This window comes from Marasmius oreades, chromosome 1 (assembly GCF_018924745.1).
Source record: "Marasmius oreades isolate 03SP1 chromosome 1, whole genome shotgun sequence".
Taxonomy (NCBI): Eukaryota; Fungi; Basidiomycota; class Agaricomycetes; order Agaricales; family Marasmiaceae; genus Marasmius; species Marasmius oreades.
The window spans coordinates 4,659,583-4,686,290 of NC_057323.1; the positions used below are offsets into that span (position 1 = coordinate 4,659,583).

Below are 26,708 nucleotides of genomic sequence, written 5' to 3' on the forward strand. Positions count from 1 at the left end.
CGTTCAGAACTTCTTCTCACGTTCCACTGCAGCCAGCTCAGCGCGTAGGTTGGTAAAGCATAATGATATCTTTTTATCTACATGTCATGCAGAAGCTGAGAGGCCTGAAAAGAAGCCCTCAACACAAACCACCACCTGAATGGCTGGTTGTGCAGCAAAAAGTTACTTCAAAACTCCTCTAGGTGTTTGAAAGTCCAGTTTGGGTCTATGTGATGATAATAACGAACGAATGCAGAAGGTTGTAATGTATACATGGCCCGTATTAGGCAGCGTCGTGCTCCCATTTTATTAACAGTTTTTCCAAGTCGAACCGAGGATCTTCTGGATCTGTTATGACTGGAAGGTGAAAGACCATGAGCATAAAGCTGAATGGCAGTCATATGTAGAGTATGATAGCTACTCACCACCATCGTTGGATGACGTTGGAGCCTGCTTCTTTTTCCATGCCTCCTTGGCCTGGGCTATCAAATGCTCTCGTTCGTGTACTGCATTTTGGACCTTCTGCGCATCGTGAGCTGCCTGAAGTGTCCGTCGGTGGTAGAAGCCGTAAAAGACGCCGGTGAAGAGAGCTGTGTAGCGGGCAACCTACGCAAGGCGTTGGCGATCATATCGACACCAAATTCCACAACAAGAACAAGAACTCACGTTCAAAGTTTGCGAGGCCATGGTCGGCAACTGGTTATTTGAACACTCGGGTAAGATAACGAGGTACCTGGACCTCTGAGTAAACTGTACCAAAAGCGAAACATACAGTAATAAGTGTGAGCACCCGATAATAACTGGCAACAGAATTGAGAAACTTGCCTGGAATTTGGAGGGAAAGGTGGAGGTCACCGTCCAACGGAGGAATTCGGTATGCTTATGTAAGCAGAGCGTCAAGTCTTCCGCCGTCCGGACGTCCACCGACTCTCTCCCAGCTATCACTGTTGCTCAGTGCAAGTACAACGTTTTCGACCTGGATTTCCACCAGAGCCAGGAATCTAATTATCTGAAGTATGGCTAAGCCAAGTCCATAGTATCATTGCGTTTTCGTGCGCAATGAGAGAATGAGGAATGGTGAGTTTATTCTGCATCTAGAATGGAGTGTGTCTACAGATACCCGCATTTTCATTGGTTTAGTCTATACTTACTCAATGAAGGAAGGAGTTTCCCGTACTAAAAGGACTAAGGAACTGCCGGTCACAGGCACAAGCTCTATTCTCTACATCTATTCTCCATCATCATCATGTCTCAAACTCAAGCTGTGTATCATGGTGGATGCTACTGCGGTGCTACTAGGTTTGAGGTGTCGGGAAAGCCGATTATCAGTGCTTATTGTCATTGTACGTTGTGTCAACGACTCACCGGTACGTTCGAACTTTTAGCTTTTGCCCTGCCCAGCTCATTCAACGTTCAGGGTGCCCCTTTGTTCACACCATTCATTTTGATCCTCCTGCCTTTCGTTGGACTCACGATGGCGGCGAACAGGCCCTCGAGCTTTACAAGGTAAAGGACAAACCGGCCAAGCACCGATATCGATGCAAAGAATGTGGTGCTTGCGTCGCATCCTACCATGCTCAGCGCGATCGATGGAGTATCTGGGGCGGTCAATTAAAACGTACCCACGAGACAGGTCAGATCGAAGGTTGGAGAGAGATGAAGGCAACACACCATATCTTTTACGGAACCCGTATGCTGGACGTGGAAGATGGCCTTGCGAAATGGGAAGGCTACGAGAATACGTCAACCCGTTTAGGCTAATTCGGCGGGAAATGATTGGAACTTAGGAGCTGGGGAATAACAGGATATGAGGATCATGTGGACTGTCTACGACTTCCTAGTATAGATTGATAGAAGTCAATTTTCGATAGTGTTATGCAATGAGGCTGCCGACATATAAAAGTATAAAAGAGAGGCGCCAGTTACACCCTTCTTTTACCTCGAATCCGAAGGATTAATGCCAGCACCTAAATACAACGGTACAGCGGGGGACGCCGTGGGCAATGTGCTGCCCTTCCGCGTCGGGCCCTGGGTTTCGTACGAACCGCCATCATCTTCCCATACCTCGACCTTCGGTGTCATGGACGACGATGTTGACATGGATGCACCACAAATTTCCACTTTACGTGATGAACAGACCCCTCCACCGCCAAAGGCCAACAATCCGAGATTCAAACTGAAGCTCGTAGTCAAGGACAAGACCAAGACCATCACTTCTTCCGCTGGAAAACCGTACACTGGTGATGACGAGGAAGGGGAAGAGGAAGAGGAAGACCAGGAAGACCAGCTCATTGACGATGATGATGGCCCTATACCTGCTGCTTCGCTCTCCTCAAAACGAAAGGCTGGAACAGCAGCCCCTGGCGGCTCTGGTAAAAGGAAAGCTCGCAAAAGTGACCACGGTAAAAAGTCAGAAGTTGGTGACGGTTCTGTTCAAGGGAAACCGAAGGAGAAAGTAACTCAACAACCGGGTGCGCCGAATCTTGCACCTACGATGTCCTGGTTCCAAGCCAATCCAATTACTGAACAACTTGAAGATTCAGGAACAGAAGGACGGATAAGCATCTCTCATGAAGATCCAGACGCACCTCTTGCCTTGTCTGCAACGTCAAAGAAGAAGGGAACGTCAAAGAAAACCCCATCGAAGAAGGCAAAGACATTATCCACGAAGTACGTGTTCTTTTTGTAGAGTTCTATTTTCAACATTCAAGGTCTCCTAGGCTTAAGCTACGAATGCCTCAGATGCCCCCAGAAGATACGGTCAGTGAAGGTAGGTTCCATTTCTCTTTCAAGTACTTCTAGACCTCAATGTGGCTGCAGGGATGACTGGAACCGCCGCTTCTTCGCCAATAGGCATACACATCGATGATTCGTACTCTCCGGAACCTGAGGAGGCGAATGCATCATCTAACATCCCTATAGAAACCTCTGAAAATACATCCACCGCTCAAAATCCCGAACAACCCATCAATCTCGAAGAAGTTCCCGTCCCAATTTATCCTTTACCGACTAAACCTTTCCCAGTTCTTCCGCCTCCTAAAATCAGCTCAGGTTTTGCACCCAATATCCCTCTTGATAAGACCAAGACGAGAGTTCGACACTGGCGGGTCGCAAATCGGGAGATACGAGGTATCGCTGGCGGGAGATGGTTTACACGAGCTTGGGTTGGGGAGAAAGAATCGGAGTTTGCGACAGTCTTGCTGGCTGGAAAAGCAACCAATGTAGCGAATGGTGATGGAATTGGGCCTCCATTGGGGAAGATAGCCGGAGGCGGGCATTCAGTTTCTGCACCACCGGGTGGTAAAGGATCTAAGAAGAAGGTTACCAATTCGTCTAGATCTGGGTCTTCTGTGCCGGAGGCGAATGGCCCAGTCACTGCAAGTGTCCATGGTCCGTCTAAGATGAGGATATCTCAGATGGCTCCTCCTCCCCCACCCTCCAGTGAAGCAGGGGATATCGATATGGTTGTATCAGCGGCATAAGGCTGCCCATTCCTTGATTACCTTACATACTTGTATAATTGCATGGGACTAATATGTTTACACTGTAAAGCTACTTGCTATCGGAATGTTTTGCACCTCAATAGACCTACGGCTAGGCTTCATTGTTCAATATTGAAGATAAATCGCTTCAGAGGCATTATTCTATTGTCGTTTCACATCGTCCCGACTGAACAAAATATTGGTGTGATCAAAGGCGCCCCTGGTTTGCTTGAGTGCATGAGTCTGCCAAGGGTCCACCGCAGAAGAACCCAATTGTAATCCAAGGATCAAATCGAGTCAATTAAACTGATTTCAGCCGTTACCAGAAGCTTAACCGAACTTGTGCTGGTTTCAATATTCAGCGTGATTGAACGCCAGAGGAAGAGCAAGAGTTTCTCCTGGCTCCATGTCGAGCACTTTTGTTCTACTCCCGAACATTCTGGTTTCACTTTCAACACGCTCCTTCGTCCACAACTCTCTCTTCAAAACCATAGAAACAAAACCGCTCATCGTGGTGATTTCATCATGTGTTCTCAACCAATATCGAGGCGAAAGCAGCTGTACGACTTCGACGTTTTTTGGGGAACCGAAATTTATCACGCCGCCTAAGGCATATCAACTTCTTTATTGAATGTTGCGTAAATACGGGAGATGCGTACCTAACAACCAAGGCATCTTGACGACATTCCATCCCGCAACGAGAGCGAAAAGTTCCAAGTCCTCTGACTTTCGCCTAGTCGTCCAGGTTTTCAAATCCTCGACCGGCGTTCCGTGGGGGGAATAAATTATAGCGCCTTTCCCTTCGGAGCTGTCGAGCTTTGAAAACACGAAGGTAAGGGAGCCGTGTAGATACCCTTGCGCAAAGTCTTCCCAAAATGGAGCAGTTGTCGGTAGAAAGCTCAGTCGGACATCTAGTTTCTCCAGAAATGATCTTCTCGACACTCTATTCGCCCGGTTGTCTGCTTCAACAATTCTCTCGACAATCCCCATAGACGCTGGTTCTTTCTCGATCTCGTGAACATGCTTCCTACCCCAAGTTCGCAAGATCTTCGCGGCTCTCCGGAACGCAAAAAACGGAACATCCTCGTCTACCCCGTCGATTGTAGGTCGATGCAAGTGGTCACTGTACCCAAACGTAATGATGATTCCATCGACCTGTCGGTTTTGAGCTGCCAAAAACTCTTTTAACGATTGAAAATCCGAAAATTGAGGTTGTTTGGAAGTAGGATGAGCCTGTCGAAGCCAAAGTCGATGGACCTGAACGTCTGGTTCGGTGAACCACGGGTCTAGGAGTAAAGTAACAGAATTTTCGTCGTCAATGAAGGCGATAAGCCAGGAGTTGTCACCCGTTAAGTGATGGAGGTGGACCGACGGATGTCGGTTCATGGCCTGGCGCAAGGCCGAAAGTCTTGGTCAGCATCCGGCGTGACACTGGGCCACTGCACCCACAAGCACCTACAAGTTAAAGTGATCCAACGGCAGTTACACTCGGAGATAACATGATACTATAGACATTGATCAGCGAGCTCCTGCGTGATCCCGCGTTCAACACCTTGCCCGAGTATCAATGCGGTTTACTTATGCTCACATGGTCCATAGAAGATTCTTACTACATACTCCTCCAGGAAAAACCCAAAGATAGTATCATGTTCGAACGTCGTCATAGGTCACATCATCAGTTGTGTTATGAGGGTGTCCAGAGAAAGTCCTCAAGTCAGTATTCCTCAACATTCGCCACGATGGACCCTAAGGCACCAAATGCAAAACTCAGAACAACACCCCAATATGCGATATACCAGCGCGAAAACTTCTGGAGGGTCAACGACGGAGAAGTTCCTCCGTTTAACACCGGTACTTTCATCACATCGTATTCCATCCTGTCCTTATAATCAATCTCCACAGATCCCGCTAAACTTGAAGCCTTAGCCAAAACCCGACTCACAGAGAACGGCTGGTACTATGCCTCCTCTGGTGCCTCGCAATCACACACCCATCTTGTTAACCGCCAATCTTTCTATCGTCACCGCATAATCCCCCGCATGCTTGTCGACACCAACACGCGCGACACTGCGACCACGATCTTCGGCCACCGAGTGCCCGCTCCAATAGGTTTTGCGCCCATCGGTATCAACAAGATCTATCACCCCCTCGGTGAGCTCCCCGTCGCGAAAGTGGCAGGGGAATTGGGTTTGCCGTACTGCCTGTCAACAGCCGGAAGTAGCAGCATAGAGGATGTCGCAAAAACAAACGATGAACTGGGAAAAGGAATTCGATTTTTCCAACTCTACATGCCTCATGACGACGAGCTCACTATCTCCCTTCTTAAACGCGCCGTGGACTCGGGATTTAAAGCATGCATCCTCACGCTGGATACATGGCAGCTTGCCTGGCGCCACGACGATGTCAGTACTTCCAATTACGCTTTCTACCGCGGTATCGGTGCCGACTTGGGGTTGTCGGATCCCGTGTTTCAGAAGAGGTTGAGGGAGAGGGGGATTGATCCAAAGAAACAGCCAAATGAAGCTGGCGCGGCATGGATTGATAATGTCTGGCATGGGCGAGCCCATACATGGGAGAAAGTGAAGTGGGCGATGGGCGTGTGGAAGGAGATTTCCGGGGACATGCCATTTTGTCTGAAGGGCATTCAAAGCGTGGAGGATGCGAGGAAAGCCGTGGATATTGGATGTCATGGGATTGTTGTGAGCAACCATGCTGGTCGACAAGTTGATGGTGCGGTAGCGAGTTTGGATGCGTTGGAGAAGATTGCAGAAGGCATGCCTCTCTTGTCCAAAAAGTTAGAACGATTATTGATTCCACTCAAGCGGTCGGAGACAGGACATACATTATGTTCGACTCAGGCATACGCAGCGGCTCCGACGTATTCAAAGCCCTCGCTTTGGGTGCAAAGTTCGTCTTTGTTGGTCGATTGTGGGTATGGGGTCTGTCCATAATGGGAGAGACTGGCGTTCGTCACGTCATGAAGAGCGTTTTAGCTGATTTCGACATTTTGCTCAACGTGGCGGGATATCGGAACGTCCAAGAAATTGACAGAAAAGCTATCGGTAAGTAGTCAGCCAAAAACCTCAATATCTGCTGATGAAGTGGCAGAATCTGGCGAGAAACATTACTCTTTGCTCCCGGAGCCATTGATAGCGAAGTTGTAGCGACCGAGATGCCATGATTCGAGGATGTACATAGCTTTGTCCACCGTTCACAAGCAATTCTCTAGCTCAGAACTCAAATGTCCGAAGTTTGTGAATTTGGACTTTGAGTTTTACAGCTCCGAGAATGAGAATTTGAAGAATCAGACCCGGCCAATAATTCTGTAGTTTGTCCCCGATCAGACTTCTAGATGTTTATCTTGAGGTTTCAAAGGTATCTCGTTGGCTCGAGTATTCAATACATTATAGTCTGTAGAAATCAATCAGAACCCGAATTCAAGAATTTGTGAATACATAGGATACCGCAGTCATTGACATCTCCGCAGCGACCGCTATCCTGACTTCACCCTTACCTTCAACGACAATTACGAAAGCCATTTGGCCAGAGGAGACGATGGACCAGGAGTCTACGAAGAAGGCGATATCCACGCGGATTCAAGAGCGAGCAGGTGAACGTGGTTAGCAATCAATCAGGGTCTGTTCACATCCTCGGCAACTCATTTTCCATGCAACCGTCTGCGAAAGCAGCGGCAGCACAACAGGCTGTTTTGTCGGATCCCAAGTACAAAAAATACACGCAGCAAGTGGAGAAATGCCTCAACTCGTTCGATAATGTCCATGAGTGGGCGGATTGTATAGCCTTTCTGAAACAGCTGCTGAAGGTGTCGTGCTGGGTCCAAGTTCCCTGGATTAAGCGTGCACTGACGGCTTTCTAGACGTTCCAGTCGTACATGCAATTCAAGGAGATACCACGGAAATTGATTGTCTCGAAACGTTTATCTCAATGCTTAAATCCTGCACTTCCAACAGGCGTTCACCAGCGCGCATTGGATGTCTATGCTCACATTCTCGCGGTTCTTGGGGTGGGTAATCCAGCTCAGAATCGAGAGATTCATTTTTATCAGTTTATTCTAGTCCGAGGGATTAAAGCGCGATCTACCAATCTGGTCGTCTGGCTTGTTTCCTTTCTTCGAGTATGCTGCAACTTCAGTGAAGGTGCGTGTTGGGACAGGATATGGGCTTCATGAAGACCTTAACAACACTCCCGTAGCCCACCTTGTTAAACCTGTACGACACCCATTATCTTCCTCTTCAATCTGGTCTTCGTCCCGTGACAAAATCATTTATTCTGGCTTTGTTGCCCGGTCTTGAGGAGGAGACAAGCGAATTCTTCGAAAAGGTGTGTAGGAACCTTCTAATTGGACTTCATCTCCTCAAACACGCGTTTTAGGTTATATCTTTACTTGACCGATTGTCCGGAACCGTTTCTCCCTCCTTCTTTTTCCAAAACGTCTGGCTAGTCATGTTAACATCCCCTGCCTCTCGTGGTACAGCCCTCAACTTCCTGTCTCGCAGACTGCCACAATTACACGGACTGGAAGACATAACGGGGGTCGTCGGACAAGACCTTGGTTTGATGATACGCGCATTTGCTGCAGCGCTTGAAGATGATAACCTACTTGTCCGACGCAGTGCTCTCGATCTGCTACTTCAATCCTTACGCGTGGATAGCAATACCATAAGACGAGCGTCAACTGAAGATCGTGCGATCATTATGAGAGCAGCTATCAGTGTCGTACTTCGCCGTGACTTGTCCTTGAATCGTCGGTTATACTCGTGGCTACTGGGTCCGGAAGAGAAGAGCGATCGCCAGATCGAGTTCTTGAAGACGAATGCCTTGGATTTACTGAAAGGCAGCCTCAAGGTATCTAATTCGAACGACTACAGGACTTTTACTCACTAAAATATAGGAGGATATGTTTACTCCATCCGATGAATACAGTGAATCAAGGCCATTCAAGATCCTCATATCACTATTGGATAAATGGGAGATTGGTTCAGCTTTGACAGAAGTGTTGATTTACGATTCATTCAAAGCAATCAAACGCCATATGGAGTCATCGCCAGACGGGAAGGAAGATGTTCGTTTCGCCCGACTACTTATATGCTCGAGCTAATAGATTCCAGGTGGCCATGACAGCTAGTACGTTATATGAAGCTGCTGAGCCACAAATGATCTGGAAGCAACTCCTTTCCGCTGTATTTGACGACATAACTGGAGAAAGCGAACATTTCGAGGTAAAATAAGTTTCTTACCGACGATTTGATGCATCTCAAACATAGATATATTAAGGCAATCGACATGGTGATATTTGTCCTCACAACTTTTACTCAAGATGAAGAGATACAAACCATTCACCTTCCCCTAATCTTCACAGCTATTCTCGACCTAACATTGGTGAGTCTTCTTGATACTGGCGTTGATTTGCAATTCAATTACTACTGTAGATCCATCTGAACAGCAACAATTCTCGGAAAGGACCAACTCAACTATTGCAGCGAACACTCTTTCTCCTTACTACTATGCTTCGACAGATTCCACAGTCTGCTCTTTTGAGTCGACCAGAAGTTACTAGCGGGATACAGAAGGCTAGTGTGTCACAACGACCCTATGTCTTTGCATGCACTTTCTATGGGATTAAAGCGACTGTAACTGCGCCTGAACCGTCCGGATCCTATTCGAAACCGTTTGGGTCTGCGTTCGAAGGGTTGATCAGTCTCAGCATGTCTCTATCACACAATCTAATCGAGGCATCTGCGAACCTCAACCTGTTGAGAGAAGTCTTTTCGCAATCATTGCTACTAGTTGATAGGTTGGTTGGAAGATTGAACACAAAGATGACACTATGTTGGGAGCCACGGAAGTGGTTGGCTACCGTTCTGGACAATCTCAAGCATGAGGTGAGTCTCCACCTCATCTCATTGGTCGTAATATCAATTCTTTTTAGTCTGCGAATTTCACAGTAGTGGACCGAATCGTCTCTCTTATCGTTGCTTTACAACAAACGCAGGGCTTAGAACCCAATTTCTCGATTGACGAACGAGCCACAATGTCCAAGATGGTCACCAGGCTAATGTATTATCTACGCCCAGATTGTGCAGCGTACCATCTGCGGGCCGTGAACCTGGTCTGGGCATTAGAAGCATCCATTCCAAGGCCACATGTAGAATCTATACTAGCACAAAGCATGGCGTCTCCAGAGTCGAGGAATGTTCAAGAGACTTATGAGTCATTTGGTGTCCTTTGGAGGTTGACTGGTCGGTACAAGTTCGATTGCATAACTTCCTCCGTTAACGATGCTTATGAAGAGGACAATCTTTTACCGGGTTTCAAGTTCAAGGTTCCGATGATGATTATACTCGACACGCTGAAGAATGAAGATCCGGTACTACGTCGAATAGGAGAGACGTGGATGCGTTGCAATCTGAGGTCCTACACTCGGTAAATTAGCTCAGGTCGTTTCAGCGCATGATAAAAACTCAAGTCGTCCAATTAGGGTACTTGATCCATTATTGTTTGACCTTTTGGATCCATCGATACGACGAACTCCGACTTCAATGAAGGTTGGCGGAAAGGAAATACAAGGTTTCCTGTACGAACGTCCTTTGGACCAGAGATACGCGCGTCACCTCCTTGATATGCTGCTGTCTATCGTCCAATTTGGGAGCCAAGTTTTTGCAAAAACCGCCAGAACAACCCCCATCAAGCGTTCTCAGCATCCCGGACTCGTTGAGAGAGTTGAAATGGGTAAATCTTGGGCATCGTAAACGAAAGGAAGGCCGGCTGATTTCTCTTTCCCACCCAAAGCTGGTTTTCACGAGTCAGACGCTACCTACCTCGATGTGCTGTTCGAAATCTTGCTGCAGTACGTTGTGGCCGTTCGTTCAGACCTTCCAATATCAATGATGTTATAGATTCCTACAATCGGAACCAAAGGCTTCTCTGGAACCCACTATGAATCCGTACAACGTCACCATTCATTCAACAAGTATAGATCTCCTGCAGGCAATTGTGTCTCGTGGAGAGCTCAGTTCGATAGCTGTGGAGTCTATCGAAGCTGTGGCCATCGGAAAACTATATTTCTTTGTCCATCTAGGAAGACTTGACCTCCAAAATAAGCTGCTACATTTGTTGCACTCAGTAATCTCTGCCTCGATAGCCATTGACAACCGGCAGCATAGACAGAGGCTCACAGATACTTCGGTCGAAAGCCATAATTCTACAGATGCCGGCGATGCACCAACACGCAACTATTCGGTCAATCCTCTTCTCATCCAGACATTAGTTGATGGAATAGCTGTTCCGACAAACCGATCGATCCTGCAACAATGGCTTGATTTCGTGCTCCTAGCTGTTCCTCAACTTCAGCCCTTTCTACAGGCCTTGGTTCCTCCTTTGAATGACTGTCTTTGTCGGCAACTTCTGCTGTCGTTAAGAGGTGTCCTCGTGATGTCGTCCAAAGGCCTCGAATTTACAGGAGATGACTCCTCTACGGCGACGGACGCAGAGTTTTTCATGTTACTCAATGCTCTTGAGCGACTTGTGTTATTGGGTTTAGCTTATCCCTCACAGGAGAGTAACTTTGACGATGATATTCAAGTGGCGGAAAAACCTACGGAAAATACCAGCATTCTGGGATACGTATCGAATGTCTTCAGCTCGGACGGCGCCCAGACAACCAACGAGGACCAACTGACGGCATGATCCTTTTATCTCAAGCAATGTGAAAAACCATCTGACTTACCCTCCTAGCCTCGTTCCCCTGCATATCGTGCCTTACATGAAGGCGTTCGAGTTCTTTATTTAACCTGGTGTACACTGTCGTGGACAAATCCTGACAGTCCATCATCAAGGGATGAATCCCTTTCTCTCATCTACAACAAAACACGATTACGTTGTCGTCGCGCACTTGAGCACATATTCCGTGTTCAATCCGGAGAAGTGTTCGAATCTATAGTCGAGTGCTGGAATACAGAGTTTCCCGTGAGTGACCTGCACTTGTCCGTTCATTAACAATTCTCTTGACTCGATTCTTGAAGGATTTTATCTTTTCTGCAGATGCTCCCTTCGAGCTCGTCGATGTACTGATTGCAAGTGCTCAGAATGCCGTTCACATGATCTGTGAAAGTATCTCTCTGCGGAGCACTGGGATCTCAGAAAGAAAGCGGCAAATGGTCAATCCTGATCTGTAGGTTTCGCCCTTTCACTTTAATATTTAATCAGCCTCTCAGAGTCTTGACAGGAGCGATCTCGTCCTGTTGAAATTCCTCGAACAGTACCTTCGTAGGCTTGAAGGGCCACTCGCAATACAGGTGTGGGCTCGGTTCTACCAGCTCACAAAGGAAATCGCTGGAAGTACGAAGGAGCTGAAGCCGCTTACGTTCCCCGCCCTTCGTTGTGTGACCGTCTTGGCAGAGAAGGTCACCCAGACGACGGCGATGGAAGATAGACGGATTCGCAAAGACCTGCAGGTAGGGAATTAAATGCGCACACCCTCATGTTACGCGTTGCTCACGTACCACTCCAGGAAATTTACGCAAAGCTTCTTGACTCCTGTGTGGCCTTCGTAGGAAAATCATACGATTCTGGGTCTTGGATTCGTCGGACTGCCAAAGAGGCACTTGTGGCCAATGGCAGAGACTCACCCGCTCTTCGTGGAGGTAAATTTCGATATCCTGGTGCTAAGAAGTTTTTTAGTGACGTTCATGTAGAAACGAAACTGGATGAAAAGTTGAATGTTACCACGCCGTCGCTTACAGTTGATGCAGCCAAGCCTGGTCCGCCTCTTGATCTTGTTTCTCAAGTGAAGTGTTACCTCTCGTCGACACCTTGGTCAATCTGACTTTCTTCCTTGGCCAGATCACCGATTTTCTCGCTCTCAGTGTCCTTCCGAGTCTTCGACGCTTCCTCGTCGACACCGACAAAGTTTCCACTTCATGCACCAATATTGCTTACTATGTTGTTAGTCCGTGTCTGAGGGGGAAATTGCGGTGAGTCCTCGTATGTATGGCTTCCTTTCGTAGAACTGAGGTTCCTCAACAGGCCGCTAGAGGTTGATTCCACGACTATAGCGATCATACAAGAAATGACCAGGATACCGTCTGCCTTCAAGGCTTGGAAGTCACCGGTCACAGAGCTGCTAAACGACAACAGACTTTTTAGCTGCACTCCCGAATCAGCAGAAATGTGGAAACCCATCATCAAATCGCTGTTTGATTCAGATAAGACGGCTTTTCCCGAACTCCTCAGTAATGTCCATTCGCGTTCCTAACAAGAAAAGGCAATTAATTTCAGCCCTCAAACAGGCAAAATAGCGTCGGCCCCTTCTGCCAATATATTCACCAACAGGGAATATGAGATGCTTCTTCGTTCTCTCAATCTTCGCAGATTATCACTGGTTTTACTTGCAGCAGACAAAAACCACTACCTCACCCAATTACCGTCGATACAAGAGAAACTCGTCGATGTCCTCCGGAACGTCACATCGCCAGTTGTGCAAAGCGAAGTTTACCTTTGCATTCGGGTGTTGTTGTGTCGCCTTTCTCCACATAGTCTAACGAGTTTTTGGCCTGTGGTTTTGACAGAACTAGTAAGTGACTTGGTCGTGTCGTTTTGTCTACTAATGCGTAGCTTCTCCCAGTATCGTGTTCTCGAGCAAACGGTCACTGTATTACCAACGGATGGCGCGGAGGACCTTCCATTGATTCTTTCGGCTTGCAAATGTCTAGACCTCTTGCTAGCGCTTCAGACCGAGGAGTTCCAAATGTAAGAAAATTGTTACCGTTTTAGACGACATGCTCTTAAACTTCCATTCTTGCCTTGCAGACATCAGTGGATATTCATAACGGATACAGTTGATGCCATTTACAGACCGAATGGTTGGGCGCCTGAAGCACTGATGGATCAACTGGCAGAAGTTGCTGGGAGTCTACCGAGAGTACGTTTTTTGACTTCAGCCAATCCGCCTTCCAATAGCTGTATTAACTATGCTTATCTCCAAAGACTACCTCGAACGCCGGACCGAGTCCGGCACACAATCTCTCGTCCTTTGGGAATCAGCGGCCAATGCGAAGGCCAATTCTCAATTCCATACATCAGATCGACAGCATCCGGGAACTGATGCCATTCTTCTCGAGCGTCAGTATGTCGACGTACGAAAGTGTGTACGCGAGTTACGCGAACGTTGATTGGGATGTCGTGGAAAGAGGGTTACTGGAGGATATGTTTGATGGCCGTTAGCTGTGTATCTACGTATGTACATACCCAATAAGTATTGTCCCTCTCACTTTTACGGTACTCGGTCGGAGTCGTGATTATGGACCTACTCGGACCCAGGAGTCTGTAACCAGTAACGACGACGAAGTCGTCGTCAAAGTGCCCATTGTTTTCACGCCTCCTAAATACGATCCAATCTGTTTGATGTAAAACCACATCCTTGTTGAGTTTGAATGTCCACCCCAGGAATGAACCTCTGTCCAAAGCAATGGTCTCCATTCAACTTCAGGATTTCAGGATGTGTTATCAGGGGTTTCACGTTAATTCTGATGGTCCATATCACATTTAACCAAATTTACATACAGAGAAATATTTGTAGAATAGTTTACTGAACTACTAGAACCACTTGTTACTATCCATCATTTTCTTCACTGTCTTCAAGTTTGCTGGCTGTTTGCTGAGTTTGCATAGGTGGTCAGTCCAACAATAATCATTTGAAAGACTATGAGCTTACATTCATTTCAGACACTTCTCTGTGTCTGTTGCAAGGTTGTATTGAGGCCTAAAAAAAGAACAGGGACCACTGGTGTATCTTTGTTTCTAAAAATGTCTGTCAGTTTGAATCTGTTAGAGTACAATAGAAAGAAACTCATGTGTGATGATGATAGTAAATTGCTTACAACAGTCTTGAAAGGGAGAACCACTGTGGCATGTATCCACAGAATATGGCGCCCAAAAAAACCCATCCTTTCAGAGTCAAACACCCCCTCAATGCAAATCAGCATGAAGGTCATGGCTGATGCAGTGAGGAGATGAGCTGTGGCGAAAAAGAAGGGGGCCTTGAGTATGAGCATGAAGATGTCATTGAGTGATGAGTCAGGAAATGGGTGTGTCATTCTGGTGCCCAAAACTAGGAAAACCCGGAGGGATCAGGACAGCGAGTAACAGAATTGCCAGAAAAAATAAGTACTTACGAAAATGTAATGCGATTCCGGTAAGGTCGATGAATGCCGCAAGCCACTCATGTGGAGGGAGTTTGATGGACAGTGGTGCAAGAACGACTACGAGATAGAGAATGTATATAACGACTCTGGTACTAATCGCCGTGGAGTCGGGGGTGAAAAGGAACTGGCTCGTCCAAAGCGAGACGCACAGAAACATGGCGGAAGCCGTCCGTATCCACAATTGTTGGGCAATGTGCTTCCAGGTGGGCCAAGTTGGCGGCGGCACGTCGTTGTTGGCGGTGTGTTGAGGTTCCATGATAGAGATATAGCTTGTGGATGGGGGTTAGGAAGAGAAACGATAAAGTTAGGGGGTGCTGTGCCCTGTATTAACGTCGACCTCCTTTTTCACATGATAGATAGTACGACATCAGTCGATTTTCGCGTCGTACGGAGCCTCGATGTCAAAAAATCTACAGGGAAAAGTAGTTTCGAATGAAAGAACAAATAACAAGTGCTCGCAAAACAACCGTGATACAAGCATCAGCAGAAATGCACGGTTATCATGAGTGTTCACGGATACAGCTAGGATAAACTCATCCAAGTCGACGCGAAGGCGTTGAGGATGGAAGCAGGAGGGAAGGTGGGATTGGTGTGCCGTGCAGTCCCACACTTGCTGGTAAACAGTGCGTGCTTTGAGGAGGGGGGCATATACCCTGGACTGTCCTATCCGGGATGTACCAAAAAGGGGTCTCATTTTGGCCGACACTCCGATCCTAATGTACATAAAATCACCCAAATTAAGCACCACCTACGATCTCTGGTGTGCGTAAGTGGCCTCGTCGGTAGCCAGGTCCGATCCGTATGTACATAATAATGGGTCGCTAGTGTTGTCCTGGCCGAGGGTAAGTACCGGACCGTTTTAATTTAGAAAAATTTGTAAAATAATCAGTGGTGTAGGTGTGAGGCTGTATCAGTAATGGTACATAAAAATGGTCCAAATTTCCCACCCCAATCCAAATGTACCAAAAATCTGCCCAAATTGACCCAAAAATCTGTACCAAAAATGGCCCAAATTGGGGGTCAACGGATCGGACATGCTCCTGTGCTTTGGGGTGAAGCAGGCACGTGTCGGTAGGAAACCCACTTTCCTTCTACTCGAACAAGAAATCGTTGTTCCATGTTCAGAGTCGTCGCTATGAGATAAAAAACAAATATTTCCATTTTTTATCCCTTTTACTATATATCTGTCATGCGCAATGGGGTGTTCAGTCCATCTCCTCACCGCCAGCGTCCAGAATGCCAGTTCCAACTGATTTATCACCATACGTTCCTCAACTTCTCATCAATGTCTTCAAGCGCTACACAACCTGCTATATTCATCGCCTTCCGTTGGAAATCATCGTGGACTGGATAATAATACATCTCTCGATTGAGGATGTCATCAGGTTGAGACGGGTGAGACGAGCTCCGAGTCTTAACGTACTTCGTTCATTGCTGAAATCTTTGTTGAAATAGGTCGACAAGTCCTTCTTCCTAACCACTCATGACCCCATCATCTGGAGGCGCTTTCTCGAACGGCTAAATATCCCAATACCTCCCATTCGTCCCAACTTTCGTTATACGCTTGAAGCTACCGATTTCGAGATAGAGCAGATCGTTACTCGAGCTGTGTGTGCAGATGATAACTGGAGAGGGCCTACCCCGAGATTGTTGAGCAAGGAAATCGTATCCGCGTTCCAGCAGGTATTGGAACTCAAGCTTCTCCCCGGTGGCCGTTACTTGGTGGCATCTATCAAGGATGTCCTCAGTTATCGGTTTTGGCTCTGTATATATGACCTTGAAACTCCCCACGGACTTGGTCAGGCGTTGATAGCGAGGAGACTGGTTCCTTCGAAAGCGTATAACATCCATGCGAGGTTCGATATGAAAGGAGGGATTCCGGGAATCACGATTATCCTCTCTGTCAGGCTTCCGAAGGACAATAATTATCATGGGTATGTTTCACGATTCCTCTGTATTGTACAAGGGTGTGGTGCTCAAGGGGGTACCTGTTATAGGCAAGATCCAGCGACTTGGAGTTCAGAAACCGACGTTCGTCCCCCATATCCACTTGCATATGAATTGTGGATCGTTCGGACTGCGTTGGGAGATCTCGAACGCCTGTCAGATCCAACAATGGACCACGGTTCACCCCAGTTTGCAGAAATGGTGAAGGGGTTGGCCGAGCCGCTTCAAGTCGACTATATTTTTGAGGCCGACGCACCCATAGAGAATGCGTCCCTTTTCGATAAGGATGGTGTTTGTTGGGGCAGTTTCTCTGTTCAGGACAAGATCATTATTCACGACTTGGACAAGGAAGAGACTACATTACAAACCATCCGAGATCCTTCATTTCCGTACAATGTGAGCACATTATTCCTCTGCCTCAAGTTGCCCTTGTGTTGACTCTCGTCTATGCAGGAACATCGTATACGTGCTGTTCGAGTTTTACCTCAGCAGAATCGAGTACTTGTCGTGCGCACTGTGTTGCTAGGGGAGATAGTGGGACACGATTCTCATCTTATCGAGGTTTATGACCTCCCGAAAAAGGACGATGCAGCTTACCTCGAACATCTACAAGCTCAAAATGTACAAGAATTCCAATTTCCTCGTCAAGTTCACCCAGTGGACCGAGTCTACATTGAAGGGAAAACTGTCACCAGCTTCCACATATCCGATTACCCGACTATCCCTCGAGCCGTTGACCTTCCACAGTTATACGAACGGAGAGACAACACTGCCTTGACACCCATTTCGATCTACGCTCGGACCAGGGGTCCTCTTGGCATATTACACTACGAGATATTCCCTATCATGGATCCACTAACTAATGAATGGCAGTACGCCCTCGACTCTGTCATCCCACAAACTGTACACGAGAACGAATCAATGGATACGCGTGTCATTCCTGGTATATCCCGTTCGCTGATTTATACCGTTCCCGGCGACGACCGTACGAGTCATCCCAAACTCCTTTCGTTGAGAAGATATTTCAACCCTCGATATGCCCCCGATTCTTATAAACCTTACGCTGTGAAGGATCATCTTCAGGTTCCTGTACTTGGGAAGGAGAGGTTCCCGACTCCCAAATTGCTTTACAGATCCTTCGTTGCGTGTGATCCTTCATATAACGGAATCACCGAGAGTGGGGTTTCAGCGATTACTTGGGATGAAGGTACGGGAAGGGTGTGTATAGCTGCGTTGGAGGATATGAAGATTGTGGTTATGGATCTTGGGAAGACGGTCGTTTGGTCGGACCGGAGGTTTGGGGATTGGCAGAGGGCGGTGCAGTTGTTGAGGGAGTCGCAGAGGATTAATTGGGCGTCGCAGGCTGAGACGGGGGTTGGGATGGGGTCTTTGTTGAATATGTAAGATGAAGGTGTAATAAGACGGTCATTTGAACCTTTAATTGATTCCGCTAGCGGCGATAACGGTACCTTCAACTCTGAGGATCTAGTTCCCATGTCATTGGCGGATGAACAACACCGTCACGACGAGGTTCGGGAGGGAAAAAAACTTGAAAGTGCAACGAGTGAGTCCATTCAGGCCCAGGTATGGGTGAGCGTAGTACTTGGACTTGCGGTACGGAAATGGTGGGCCAAGACAATTTGAATTGCACGATTATACTCAATGACTCCCTTTGCGTGCTTCATTGCCAGCTGGCCACGGCACCATAAGTACATGAATAATTGATGATGAAAAAGCTAGTTATATGACAGCGAAAACGGAGCGGTTTATCCTGTCTTGAACCTAAATCGGATGACACCTCACGAAGCGAAGGTATACGGACAATATAGTGACTTAGAAATCACCCCAGCTACGACGGAATTTATACTGAACACGGTCCTTATGTTAGCCCTTAGTGCAAAATTGACTGAAGCCGGTGATCGAAACCCAAACTCACCTTATACGGTAGGTTTCTCCTCATTTTATCTTCTGCCTTTATAGGTCGTTGATATCCCGCATCTCCAGCTCCCCAATCACCTTTGCTTTCAGCCTCAGCTTTGGCATTTCTGAAGCGGACAGCAGGATCTTGCTTCTCCGGTGGTGTCACACGCGTGACTCGTGGGTTCGGAGCAGTAGAAGGCTCCTGAGGCCCTAGATCAGGCTCGACTTGCTCAGCATGTGGATGTTCAGGGATTTGGTCCTTGTCAGACTGAGAGGCATCTTGAATGGGTTCATTAGGGTGTTCTTGATGTTGTTCTAAAGCTTCTTCGACTGTGATTCCTTGGAATCTAGCTTCGCGTTCGACTTCTTTTCGTTCGATTGCTTCGTGTTGGGCGAAATGTTCAATGTCTTCTGGGTGATTGTAGGATTCGTCGGTTTGAGTTTCAGGTGTGGAATGGAATTCCTCTGATTGGTTTAAACTCAAGGTTAGAGTGAAAGTAATACACGAGGAGATGGGATTGCTTGCTGACCTTCATGGTGCAAAAAGAATTCTGAGACGTTCGGTATGAGCTTGGCACGCTAATGGTGTTTTAAAAAACGACATACCACTTTCAACGTCGTAATGATGACCTTCTGCTCCAAGATGATCGAAGTTGGGCAAGCCGTCCAGCCCTACGATTTCAAACTCTTGAGCAGTTACACGCCCATCCTTGTTTGCATCCAACACTCTCAGAACTTCTGTTACGATTTGATCTGCCTTTTTCTGGTGTTCAACGTCATCCTGTGAAATGAAGTTGTAAGCGATATTGGGAAAGTGGGTGTGATTCTTATGTACTTTGGATTTCTTTTGTGAGTAGACATGGTGGACTCCGTAGACGGCTTCTATCTCTTCTTTATCCCAAAACCCGTCTCTAAAGTTTACACAAAAGTGAGATAACTTGAAAAAGCGGGTGGTGGTGACGAACGAACCTGTTTAGGTCATGAAGCTGGAAGAAACTGCGCAGGTCGAACGAATCGCTGATACACTGCTATTAGAACGTGAAACCAGTAAAAGTTGATAGGCTCACATATGGTGTTCCTTGGCCATCTGGAAGCGAAAGTTATTCATGAATGAGAAGTAACTGAAAAAGGCAATCATACATGTCTGCGAGCATATTGCTGAATGGTTTCGCCTTTGTCTGGGCCAGAAGATTCATGACCTCCATGAGCGAATGCCAGTGAGATGAGGTAGAGTGAAGTGAATGAAGTGAGCGTTTTCATGGTTAACGCTGCTCGGCAACGACGAGGTGGCAGCGTGTCAATGCGTTGATAGGTGCTTCCTTTTTTGGGTAAATGTTCCCACCTCTTCAAAGGATGCTACCCGAAACAACTCCCAATCGCTTCATCCGTGCACCAGTCGGGACTCGGATGACAGCCGGATTCGACATACACATTGGCCAAGCTTCCACCAAGCTACAGCTATCTTTTCCGGTTCCGTTTCCACTGACTCGAGTTAGGTAAGTTTATACCGAATGAGCCGGGTTTAGTGATACGATTTTATTCTATTTCTTTAAATATTTTTTTTTGCAGCGTGGCGAGGACTTTGATACTTGCACAATTTCTAGAATTCCCAGTGGTTTCGCCACGGCACGGTCAGCCTTTCTGCGGCTCTCTTGAACTGTTTGTACAGCGTAGCTGGCCAATTCCATGTATCAAAATAAAGTCGCGGTTGATTCGGAAATTACCCGCTTTCTCTGCCGCCGGGAATCGGTTTTAGCTTCAAAGGCTTTGAACCTCCGCACGGATTTGATGACTCATGAGAGGATCTCCGGCCTCCGGATGTCAGCAAGTTTTTTTTGGGGTTGGCTCATGTTGCATATATATAATGTAAACTAATTCCTGATGGAATCCCTAACCGATCTTCCCTCTCCTTTCCCATGGCTGACACTCCTGGCGACAATGCCACTCTATACGAGCAGTCGCATTCGGTTGACGCCAATAACGAACCCAACGGCGGCAGTGTCGACGTCAAGCGCGCGGAGCAGCAGTTCGAGCAGCTCTCGCGTTCTCTTTCCCGTCGATTCAGTGTCAGGTCGGAAGGCAAGAGGATAAGTGAAAAAAATTCAAACACCGACCGTGATATAGAGAAATCGTCAGAATCTGAGGAGGACGACCCTTTCGATCTACGTGAATATCTTACTTCTTCCAATGATGCCAACCAACAGGCAGGAATCCGACACAAGGTAACCTCGGAATCTCATCGTGCTCCCGCTCACTCTTACTTTGCAGCATGTGGGAGTTACCTGGGAAGGGCTTCAGGTCGACGTCGTTGGTGGTGCTGAAAACAAGTTCTTCGTAAAGACATTCGGAAGTACGTATTTCCAGGTCTCCATTTATCTTATTTATTTCTCATCATTTCCTTAGACGCAATACTTGGCTTCATGCTCTCGCCTATAACGTTAATCTGGAGTCTGTTGCAACCTCTTTTGCCACTGAAGAAGCTTCCGACGAGAACTATTTTGCACAAGTGTGTCCAGTTGTATTCGGGTATCACACAACTACTCACATCTTTTCATCAGATCCGATGGGTACCTGAAGAGCGGCGAAATGTGTCTGGTTCTCGGTTGCCCCGGCGCTGGATGTACCACCTTCTTAAAGTCAATCGCCAACCAACGGGAAGACTATGCCGACGTGTCTGGAACCGTCCTGTACGCAGGAATAGATGCTCGGGAAATGGGCAAGTTTTACAAGGGTGAAGTCGTTTACAACGAAGAAGGTCAGGGAGTTCCCCTATCGAGGCTGTTCAGCGCTAACATTCATATATTCACCTCACCATTCAACAGATGATCGTCATATACCTACTCTAACCGTGGGCCAGACATTAGGCTTTGCACTTTCGACGAAAACTCCGGGTCCGAAGGGTCGATTACCCGGTGTCTCCAGGGAAGAGTTTAATGAGGAGGTTCTACAGACTCTCCTTCGCATGTTAAACATCTCGCACACCAAGAACACACTGGTTGGAGATGAATTTGTCCGTGGTGTATCCGGTGGAGAACGTAAGCGTGTTAGTATCGCAGAGGTGATGGCTACTCGCGCTCGTGTGCAGTGTTGGGACAACTCGACGCGTGGTTTGGACGCGTCTACTGCTCTGGACTACGTCAAAAGTTTGCGCATCATGACCGATATTCTTGGCCAAACCACATTTGTCACACTGTGAGTCCCGACCGATCTGGTTTTTTTTTCCCCTTCAGAATTACTGATTGAATTTCTCCAACCAGTTACCAAGCCGGAGAGGGCATTTACGACTTGTTCGACCACGTCATCGTACTAGACAAAGGTCGTCAAGTATTCTATGGCCCCCCTACTGAGGCCCGCGCCTACTTTGAAAATCTCGGTTACAAGCCCTTACCCCGCCAAAGCACTGCCGATTATCTCACTGGTTGCACTGACCCAAACGAACGGCAGTTTGCTCCCGGTCGCTCCGAATCCGATGTACCTAGCACCCCCGAAGCTCTCGAAGCTGCGTTCTTAAAGTCCAAGTATGCTACGATCATGAAAGAGGAATTGGAGGAGTACAAGCTCCTGATGGAGACCGACAAGACTGATCAAGAGGCTTTCCGTGTGGCAGTAGCGGCTGATAAGAAGAAGGGTGTGTCGAAAAAGAGTCCTTATACTCAAGGCTTTTCGGGGCAGGTCATGGCATTGGTTCGGAGGCAGTTCACCCAGCGATTGCAGGATAAGTTCCAGTTGTATACTAGTTTCGCATTGTCTACGGTATGTTCTCCCGCCTTATATGCTCCCATTCGGTTCTTTACCGGAGGCGTTGTTCGTAGGTACTCGCACTGGTCCTTGGTGGCGCGTTCTGGAATCTCCCCACAACATCTGCTGGTGCTTTCACACGCGGTTCCGTTATCTTTGTCGCGCTCTTGACAACGTGCCTCGATGCTTTCCAAGAAATGCCCATGCAGATGATTGGACGCCCTATTCTCTACAAGCAGGTCCGTCTCTAGAAATACATATATATATATATTCCTTCTCGTGCTAAATATTTCTCCGGTACAGACAAACTACGGAATGTATCGTCCAGCTGCTACCGCTCTCGCCAACACACTAGCCGATATCCCATTTTCAGCTCTCCGAATCCTGATTTTTAATATATGCGTGTACTTCATGTCCGGTCTCACACGCTCAGCGGGAGGGTTCTTTACGTTCCATCTCTTCAACTATCTTGCGTTTTTGATGATGCAAGGGTTCTTCCGAACGTTTGGGATGTTCTGCGTCAACTTCGACTCAGCGTTTCGGCTCGCTACATTCTTCATCCCGAATTTGTAAGTGACTTCCAGTTCAATTATCCGGTTCTGGTATTGATGCCGGTTCAGCATTCAGTATAGTGGATATACGCTTCCGGTTGGTAGCATGAAGCGATGGTTGTTCTGGATCGTGCGTAGTTTTGACAGTCTGAAACCAGTCGGTGGTATATTGATTTTGATTGATAGTACTATATCAACCCCATATCGTATGGTATGTCTTTCACTTGCATCCGGTTTCTGATAGGACCTTCTCATCTCATCATGTTATTAGCTTGGCAAGGAGCAATGGAAAATGAGTTCATGCGGATAGACTTCACTTGTGACGGTACCTCCGTCGTTCCTCGTAACGTTGGCCCCATTACAAAGTATCCGTAAGTTTCCAGTTCGGTACACACATCGTAATGTGATTGTTCACAACACAAATAGCGAAGTCCTTGGACCTAACCAAGCTTGCACCTTCTTCGGAGCCAAAGATGGGAGTAATATCATCCAGGGGTCGGATTATCTCGATGTTGGGTTCGGGATCCACGTTACGGACCTTTGGAGACGGTGCTTCCTTGTTCTTCTCGGGTTCTTCATTGCGTTCCAAATCACTCAGTTCATCGCTTTGGAGTATTTCCCTCAGTACAACCGGATCTTTGGTGGTGGAGTCTTTGCCAAGGAGAATGAGGAGACGAAAAGGCTGAATCAGATACAGAGGGAGAAAAGGGATGCTAAGCGGTTGAGAGCTAATGTGGATAAGGAGGATAAGGAACAGAAAGTTGAGGAGGCAGGGTGAGTTTTTGATTTGTCTTTGCTTTGTGTTCAGTGTGTTGATGACGTTTAGCAGCGACCAACCGTACAGGAAGACTTTCACTTGGGAAGCGCTCAACTATACTGTTCCTGTTCCCGGAGGCACTCGAAGGCTATTACACGACGTTTATGGCTATGTCAAACCTGGTTCTTTGACCGCTCTCATGGGTGCTAGTGGCGCAGGTAAAACGACTTGTCTCGACGTTCTGGCTCAGCGAAAGAACATCGGTGTTATCGCCGGTGATGTTCTCGTCGACGGTCGAGCCCTCGCATCCGACTTTGCTCGAGGAACGGCTTACGGTGAGTCACTAGAATGAATCTCTCTAGTCAACTACTGATGAACCCTCATTTCAAAGCGGAACAAATGGACGTTCACGAACTAAGCGCTACCGTTCGAGAAGCCATCCGGTTCTCAGCTTACCTCCGTCAACCTGCCGAAGTTCCAATCGAAGAAAAGAACGCATACGTCGAAGAGATCATCGAATTACTGGAGCTTCAAGACCTCACGGAAGCACTGGTCATGAGTCTCGGCGTCGAAGCCCGTAAACGACTTACCATTGGTGTAGAATTGGCCAGTAAACCCGAGCTATTGTTATTCTTGGACGAACCTACATCCGGACTCGATGCTCAAAGCGCTTGGAATCTCGTTCGGTTTTTGCGAAAATTGGCGGATCAGGGGCAAGCTATCTTGTGTACCATCCATCAGCCTTCCTCTCTGCTCTTTGAGAGCTTTGATCGCCTCCTATTACTCGAGAGTGGTGGAGAGACTGTTTATTTCGGCGATATCGGTGCTGATTCAGCTTTGTTGAGAGAGTATTTTGCGAGAAATGGAGCACCTTGCCCACCGAATGTGAATCCTGCAGAGTTTATGCTTGATGCGATTGGTGCTGGTGTTGCTCCTAGGATTGGGAAGCGGGATTGGAAGGATATTTGGTTGGATTCTCCAGAGTATCGGGCTTTGTTGAAGGAGATTGCTCTCATCAAAGAGCGGGGACTTGCTAGGGTGGATGAGAATAAGAAGAAGGATGTTACATGTGCGTTTTATGAGGTCTCGGAGGACCTTTGTGCTTACTAGGCAACTCACTTTAGATGCTACTTCTTTCTGGTATCAACTCAAGGTCGTCGTTCAACGAAACAATTTGGCGCTTTGGAGATCTCCGGACTACATCTTTACTCGGTTATTCGTTTGCATGTTCATCTCGCTTTGGGTTGCTCTGTCCTTCTTGAATTTGGGACATTCTGTTCGGGATCTCCAGTTCCGGATATTTGCACTGTGAGTTTTCTGAATGGTTTCGGTTCTTGATTCTTGAAACTAAAACCATGTATTAGGTTCTGGGTGTCCGTTCTTCCAGCTATCATTATGACTCAAATTGAACCGATGTTTATCCATAACCGACGTGAGCATGATTTCGGCTGGTTTTCGATTCCCTTGAGGTATTGACCCACTTAACAACAGGTATATTCATTCGAGAGGCGTCTAGTCGTATTTACTCGCCCTACGTCTTCGCTATCGGCCAGTTGATTGGTGAAGTGCCGTACAACATCCTCTGTGCCATTGTTTATTGGGTTGTTATGGTGCGGTCGCTCGAGGCCTGTATTTGAGCTATAGTGCACTAAACATGCGTTTACAGGTCTATCCAATGGGCTTTGGGCAAGGTACTGCCGGATTAGGCGGCACAGGATTCCAACTCCTCGTCATCATTTTCGTTGTGTTGTTTGGTATTTCCCTTGGCCAGCTCATCGCTGCGATCACTCCTAGTGTTCAAGTGGCAGTTCTTTTCAACCCATTCCTTGGTTTGGTGCTTTCGACGTTTGCTGGTGTGACGATTCCGTATCCGACGATGAATCACTTTTGGAGGAGCTGGTTGTATCAATTGAACCCCTATACTCGCCTGCTTTCTGCGATGTTGTCGACGGAGTTGCAGTAAGTTACTCGTTGCTTTTTTGATATTAAACAGCTTGCTCATATCATCCGTCCTCGTTTTTTTTCAGTGGTTTGACCATTAAATGCAAATCCGACGAGTTTGCGGTGTTCAGCCCTCCCTCTGGACAAACGTGTCAACAGTGGGCCGGTGAATTCGTGAGCGTGTCTGGAGGGTATGTTGATAACCCGAACTCGACCGATTCGTGCAGGTATTGTCAATATACGAAAGGCGATGATTTCTATACGCCGCTGAATATCAGTTTTGATGATCGGTGGAGGGATGTGTTCATTATTTTTGCTTTCTTTGGTACGTCTACTTTCTCGTACATCTTATGTGTCTTTTGTGCTGATCGATGCCTTGCAAAATAGTGTTCAACCTCATTGCGACTGTGATAGCGTCGAGGTTGCTGAGGTTTGCGAAGCGGTGAACGTTGACCCGTTATCGGTCAAAAAAATTATTTCTTATTTCGTTTTGTTCCATCTACCTATTCTATGACCACTCGCACGAATCAGGACGTGGACGTTTTTTCATGAACTCGATTTGGCACGTAATGATTAGATTGTTTCTCTTCACGTCATTTACACATCCTACCACGCACACCATTCCTCTGATGAAGTAATCTAGATTTACATTTGCATTTGTATATAGAACTGCATTCACTATATAGTAGCGCTAGCAGAACTAGCGTAAAGCTTAACTTTATTGTGAAAATTTCAATTTTTGAAAGGACATGGTGGCCAAAAAAGTTTGACGAGGTTACCATAAACGTCGAATAAATTCCCTTTTGAGGAATAAGATCAGTGAACGGAGTCAGTCGAAGTTTGAATTTCTCATGACAGTGATCGCCGGTCGCGAGAAGCCGCGGCTACCACGCGTCACAGCTAAGCGGGGATGCCGGTTACGACACCGTGACATCCCTGTCTTCCCTCAGAGAGTGCTCCTTGGACGCGTTCGCCTGGTTGCACCATTTCACCTGTCCGCAAGGTCTTTGAGAGCAGACTCCCATTCGAGAGTTGGAATTTCTTTATCGATCATGTTTCTCTCGGATACTACAAGAGGAGGCAGGAGGAGGCAATCCATATAACAAAGGGCTGCCATGAGGCGGCGCTTGACATTCACTTTAAAACCTTGAAGCTGCGGTTTCTCCACTTT

At 47.2% G+C, this 26,708-nt stretch overlaps 9 protein-coding genes across 11 annotated transcripts; 5 read left to right on the top strand and 4 right to left on the bottom strand.

The window, feature by feature from the left end:
- Nucleotides 1-262: 262 nt before the first annotated feature.
- Nucleotides 263-666, bottom strand: E1B28_001694 (uncharacterized protein; the record flags this gene model as incomplete). Its single annotated transcript, XM_043147649.1, has 3 exons — nt 263-336; nt 405-585; nt 646-666. The coding sequence occupies 3 exons, from the start codon at nt 664-666 to the stop codon at nt 263-265; spliced, it is 276 nt and encodes a 91-aa protein (XP_043016363.1).
- Nucleotides 667-849: 183 nt separating this feature from the next.
- Nucleotides 850-1,912, top strand: E1B28_001695 (uncharacterized protein). The gene is made up of 2 exons (XM_043147650.1): nt 850-1,346; nt 1,397-1,912. The coding sequence occupies exons 1-2, from the start codon at nt 1,226-1,228 to the stop codon at nt 1,738-1,740; spliced, it is 465 nt and encodes a 154-aa protein (XP_043016364.1). The 5' UTR covers nt 850-1,225; the 3' UTR covers nt 1,741-1,912.
- Nucleotides 1,900-3,575, top strand: E1B28_001696 (uncharacterized protein). Its single transcript, XM_043147651.1, has 3 exons — nt 1,900-2,649; nt 2,700-2,749; nt 2,800-3,575. The coding sequence occupies exons 1-3, from the start codon at nt 1,937-1,939 to the stop codon at nt 3,459-3,461; spliced, it is 1,425 nt and encodes a 474-aa protein (XP_043016365.1). The 5' UTR covers nt 1,900-1,936; the 3' UTR covers nt 3,462-3,575.
- Nucleotides 3,576-4,985, bottom strand: E1B28_001697 (uncharacterized protein). Its single transcript, XM_043147652.1, has 2 exons — nt 4,121-4,985; nt 3,576-4,066 (listed from the first exon to the last, which is right to left on the bottom strand). Exons 1-2 carry the CDS (start codon nt 4,845-4,847, stop codon nt 3,813-3,815), a joined length of 981 nt encoding a protein of 326 aa, XP_043016366.1. The 5' UTR covers nt 4,848-4,985; the 3' UTR covers nt 3,576-3,812.
- Nucleotides 4,986-5,200: 215 nt separating this feature from the next.
- E1B28_001698 (uncharacterized protein) lies at nt 5,201-13,746 on the top strand (the record flags this gene model as incomplete). The annotated part of the gene is made up of 29 exons (XM_043147653.1): nt 5,201-5,312; nt 5,364-6,393; nt 6,837-6,870; nt 6,921-7,080; nt 7,151-7,284; nt 7,339-7,485; nt 7,538-7,618; nt 7,674-7,802; nt 7,854-8,327; nt 8,374-8,544; nt 8,591-8,701; nt 8,757-8,861; nt 8,912-9,364; nt 9,412-9,721; nt 9,773-9,905; nt 9,961-10,211; nt 10,272-10,329; nt 10,379-11,162; nt 11,217-11,447; nt 11,504-11,652; nt 11,707-11,935; nt 11,992-12,124; nt 12,176-12,267; nt 12,324-12,454; nt 12,507-12,712; nt 12,770-13,053; nt 13,105-13,229; nt 13,290-13,401; nt 13,467-13,746. The coding sequence occupies 29 exons, from the start codon at nt 5,201-5,203 to the stop codon at nt 13,701-13,703; spliced, it is 6,606 nt and encodes a 2,201-aa protein (XP_043016367.1). The 3' UTR covers nt 13,704-13,746.
- Nucleotides 13,747-13,859: 113 nt separating this feature from the next.
- On the bottom strand, nt 13,860-15,320 carry E1B28_001699 (uncharacterized protein). 2 transcript variants are annotated; one of them, XM_043147655.1, is made up of 5 exons: nt 14,654-15,320; nt 14,360-14,589; nt 14,194-14,279; nt 14,043-14,136; nt 13,860-13,962 (listed from the first exon to the last, which is right to left on the bottom strand). In XM_043147655.1, the coding sequence occupies exons 1-3, from the start codon at nt 14,937-14,939 to the stop codon at nt 14,196-14,198; spliced, it is 600 nt and encodes a 199-aa protein (XP_043016369.1). In that variant the 5' UTR covers nt 14,940-15,320; the 3' UTR covers nt 13,860-13,962; nt 14,043-14,136; nt 14,194-14,195. The 2 variants fall into 2 exon arrangements, with proteins under 2 accessions (XP_043016369.1, XP_043016368.1); XM_043147654.1 differs by lacking the exon at nt 13,860-13,962 and having other exon boundaries at nt 14,011-14,136; nt 14,194-14,589.
- Nucleotides 15,321-15,906: 586 nt separating this feature from the next.
- On the top strand, nt 15,907-18,086 carry E1B28_001700 (uncharacterized protein). Its single transcript, XM_043147656.1, has 4 exons — nt 15,907-16,078; nt 16,139-16,617; nt 16,681-17,026; nt 17,084-18,086. Exons 1-4 carry the CDS (start codon nt 15,920-15,922, stop codon nt 18,032-18,034), a joined length of 1,935 nt encoding a protein of 644 aa, XP_043016370.1. The 5' UTR covers nt 15,907-15,919; the 3' UTR covers nt 18,035-18,086.
- Nucleotides 18,087-18,251: 165 nt separating this feature from the next.
- Nucleotides 18,252-19,840, bottom strand: E1B28_001701 (uncharacterized protein). The gene is made up of 9 exons (XM_043147657.1): nt 19,691-19,840; nt 19,618-19,637; nt 19,520-19,567; nt 19,386-19,461; nt 19,157-19,331; nt 19,081-19,101; nt 18,567-19,015; nt 18,453-18,496; nt 18,252-18,401 (listed from the first exon to the last, which is right to left on the bottom strand). The coding sequence occupies exons 1-8, from the start codon at nt 19,808-19,810 to the stop codon at nt 18,464-18,466; spliced, it is 942 nt and encodes a 313-aa protein (XP_043016371.1). The 5' UTR covers nt 19,811-19,840; the 3' UTR covers nt 18,252-18,401; nt 18,453-18,463.
- Nucleotides 19,841-20,444: 604 nt separating this feature from the next.
- On the top strand, nt 20,445-26,285 carry E1B28_001702 (uncharacterized protein). Of its 2 annotated transcripts, XM_043147658.1 has the most exons (20): nt 20,445-20,772; nt 20,819-20,900; nt 20,954-21,056; nt 21,109-21,305; nt 21,373-21,742; nt 21,808-22,303; nt 22,363-22,527; nt 22,592-22,857; nt 22,909-22,969; nt 23,026-23,050; nt 23,111-23,210; nt 23,266-23,613; nt 23,669-23,931; nt 23,988-24,665; nt 24,721-24,904; nt 24,961-25,028; nt 25,088-25,206; nt 25,263-25,555; nt 25,624-25,862; nt 25,925-26,285. In XM_043147658.1, the coding sequence occupies exons 1-20, from the start codon at nt 20,467-20,469 to the stop codon at nt 25,981-25,983; spliced, it is 4,422 nt and encodes a 1,473-aa protein (XP_043016372.1). In that variant the 5' UTR covers nt 20,445-20,466; the 3' UTR covers nt 25,984-26,285. The 2 variants fall into 2 exon arrangements, with proteins under 2 accessions (XP_043016372.1, XP_043016373.1); XM_043147659.1 differs by having other exon boundaries at nt 20,445-20,900.
- The last annotated feature ends 423 nt before the right edge of the window (nt 26,286-26,708 follow it).

Coding starts and splice junctions, on each gene's coding strand:
- E1B28_001695 (XM_043147650.1), top strand. CDS start 1,226: ATGTCTCAAACTCAAGCTGTGTATCATGGTGGATGCTACTGCGGTGCT. Junction 1,347..1,396: donor GTTGTGTCAACGACTCACCG/GTACGTTCGAAC, acceptor TTCAACGTTCAG/GGTGCCCCTTTGTTCACACC.
- E1B28_001696 (XM_043147651.1), top strand. CDS start 1,937: ATGCCAGCACCTAAATACAACGGTACAGCGGGGGACGCCGTGGGCAAT. Junction 2,650..2,699: donor GCAAAGACATTATCCACGAA/GTACGTGTTCTT, acceptor AAGGTCTCCTAG/GCTTAAGCTACGAATGCCTC. Junction 2,750..2,799: donor AGAAGATACGGTCAGTGAAG/GTAGGTTCCATT, acceptor ATGTGGCTGCAG/GGATGACTGGAACCGCCGCT.
- E1B28_001697 (XM_043147652.1), bottom strand. CDS start 4,847: ATGAACCGACATCCGTCGGTCCACCTCCATCACTTAACGGGTGACAAC. Junction 4,067..4,120: donor CAAGATGCCTTGGTTGTTAG/GTACGCATCTCC, acceptor GATATGCCTTAG/GCGGCGTGATAAATTTCGGT.
- E1B28_001699 (XM_043147654.1), bottom strand. CDS start 14,939: ATGGAACCTCAACACACCGCCAACAACGACGTGCCGCCGCCAACTTGG. Junction 14,590..14,653: donor CGGAATCGCATTACATTTTC/GTAAGTACTTAT, acceptor GGGTTTTCCTAG/TTTTGGGCACCAGAATGACA.
- E1B28_001700 (XM_043147656.1), top strand. CDS start 15,920: ATGCCAGTTCCAACTGATTTATCACCATACGTTCCTCAACTTCTCATC. Junction 16,079..16,138: donor ATGTCATCAGGTTGAGACGG/GTGAGACGAGCT, acceptor TTGTTGAAATAG/GTCGACAAGTCCTTCTTCCT. Junction 16,618..16,680: donor AAGGACAATAATTATCATGG/GTATGTTTCACG, acceptor TACCTGTTATAG/GCAAGATCCAGCGACTTGGA.
- E1B28_001701 (XM_043147657.1), bottom strand. CDS start 19,810: ATGAAAACGCTCACTTCATTCACTTCACTCTACCTCATCTCACTGGCA. Junction 19,332..19,385: donor ACTCACAAAAGAAATCCAAA/GTACATAAGAAT, acceptor TTCATTTCACAG/GATGACGTTGAACACCAGAA. Junction 18,497..18,566: donor GGAGAAACCTACCGTATAAG/GTGAGTTTGGGT, acceptor GACCGTGTTCAG/TATAAATTCCGTCGTAGCTG.
- E1B28_001702 (XM_043147658.1), top strand. CDS start 20,467: ATGGCTGACACTCCTGGCGACAATGCCACTCTATACGAGCAGTCGCAT. Junction 21,743..21,807: donor CAAACCACATTTGTCACACT/GTGAGTCCCGAC, acceptor TTCTCCAACCAG/TTACCAAGCCGGAGAGGGCA. Junction 23,614..23,668: donor CAGAAAGTTGAGGAGGCAGG/GTGAGTTTTTGA, acceptor GACGTTTAGCAG/CGACCAACCGTACAGGAAGA.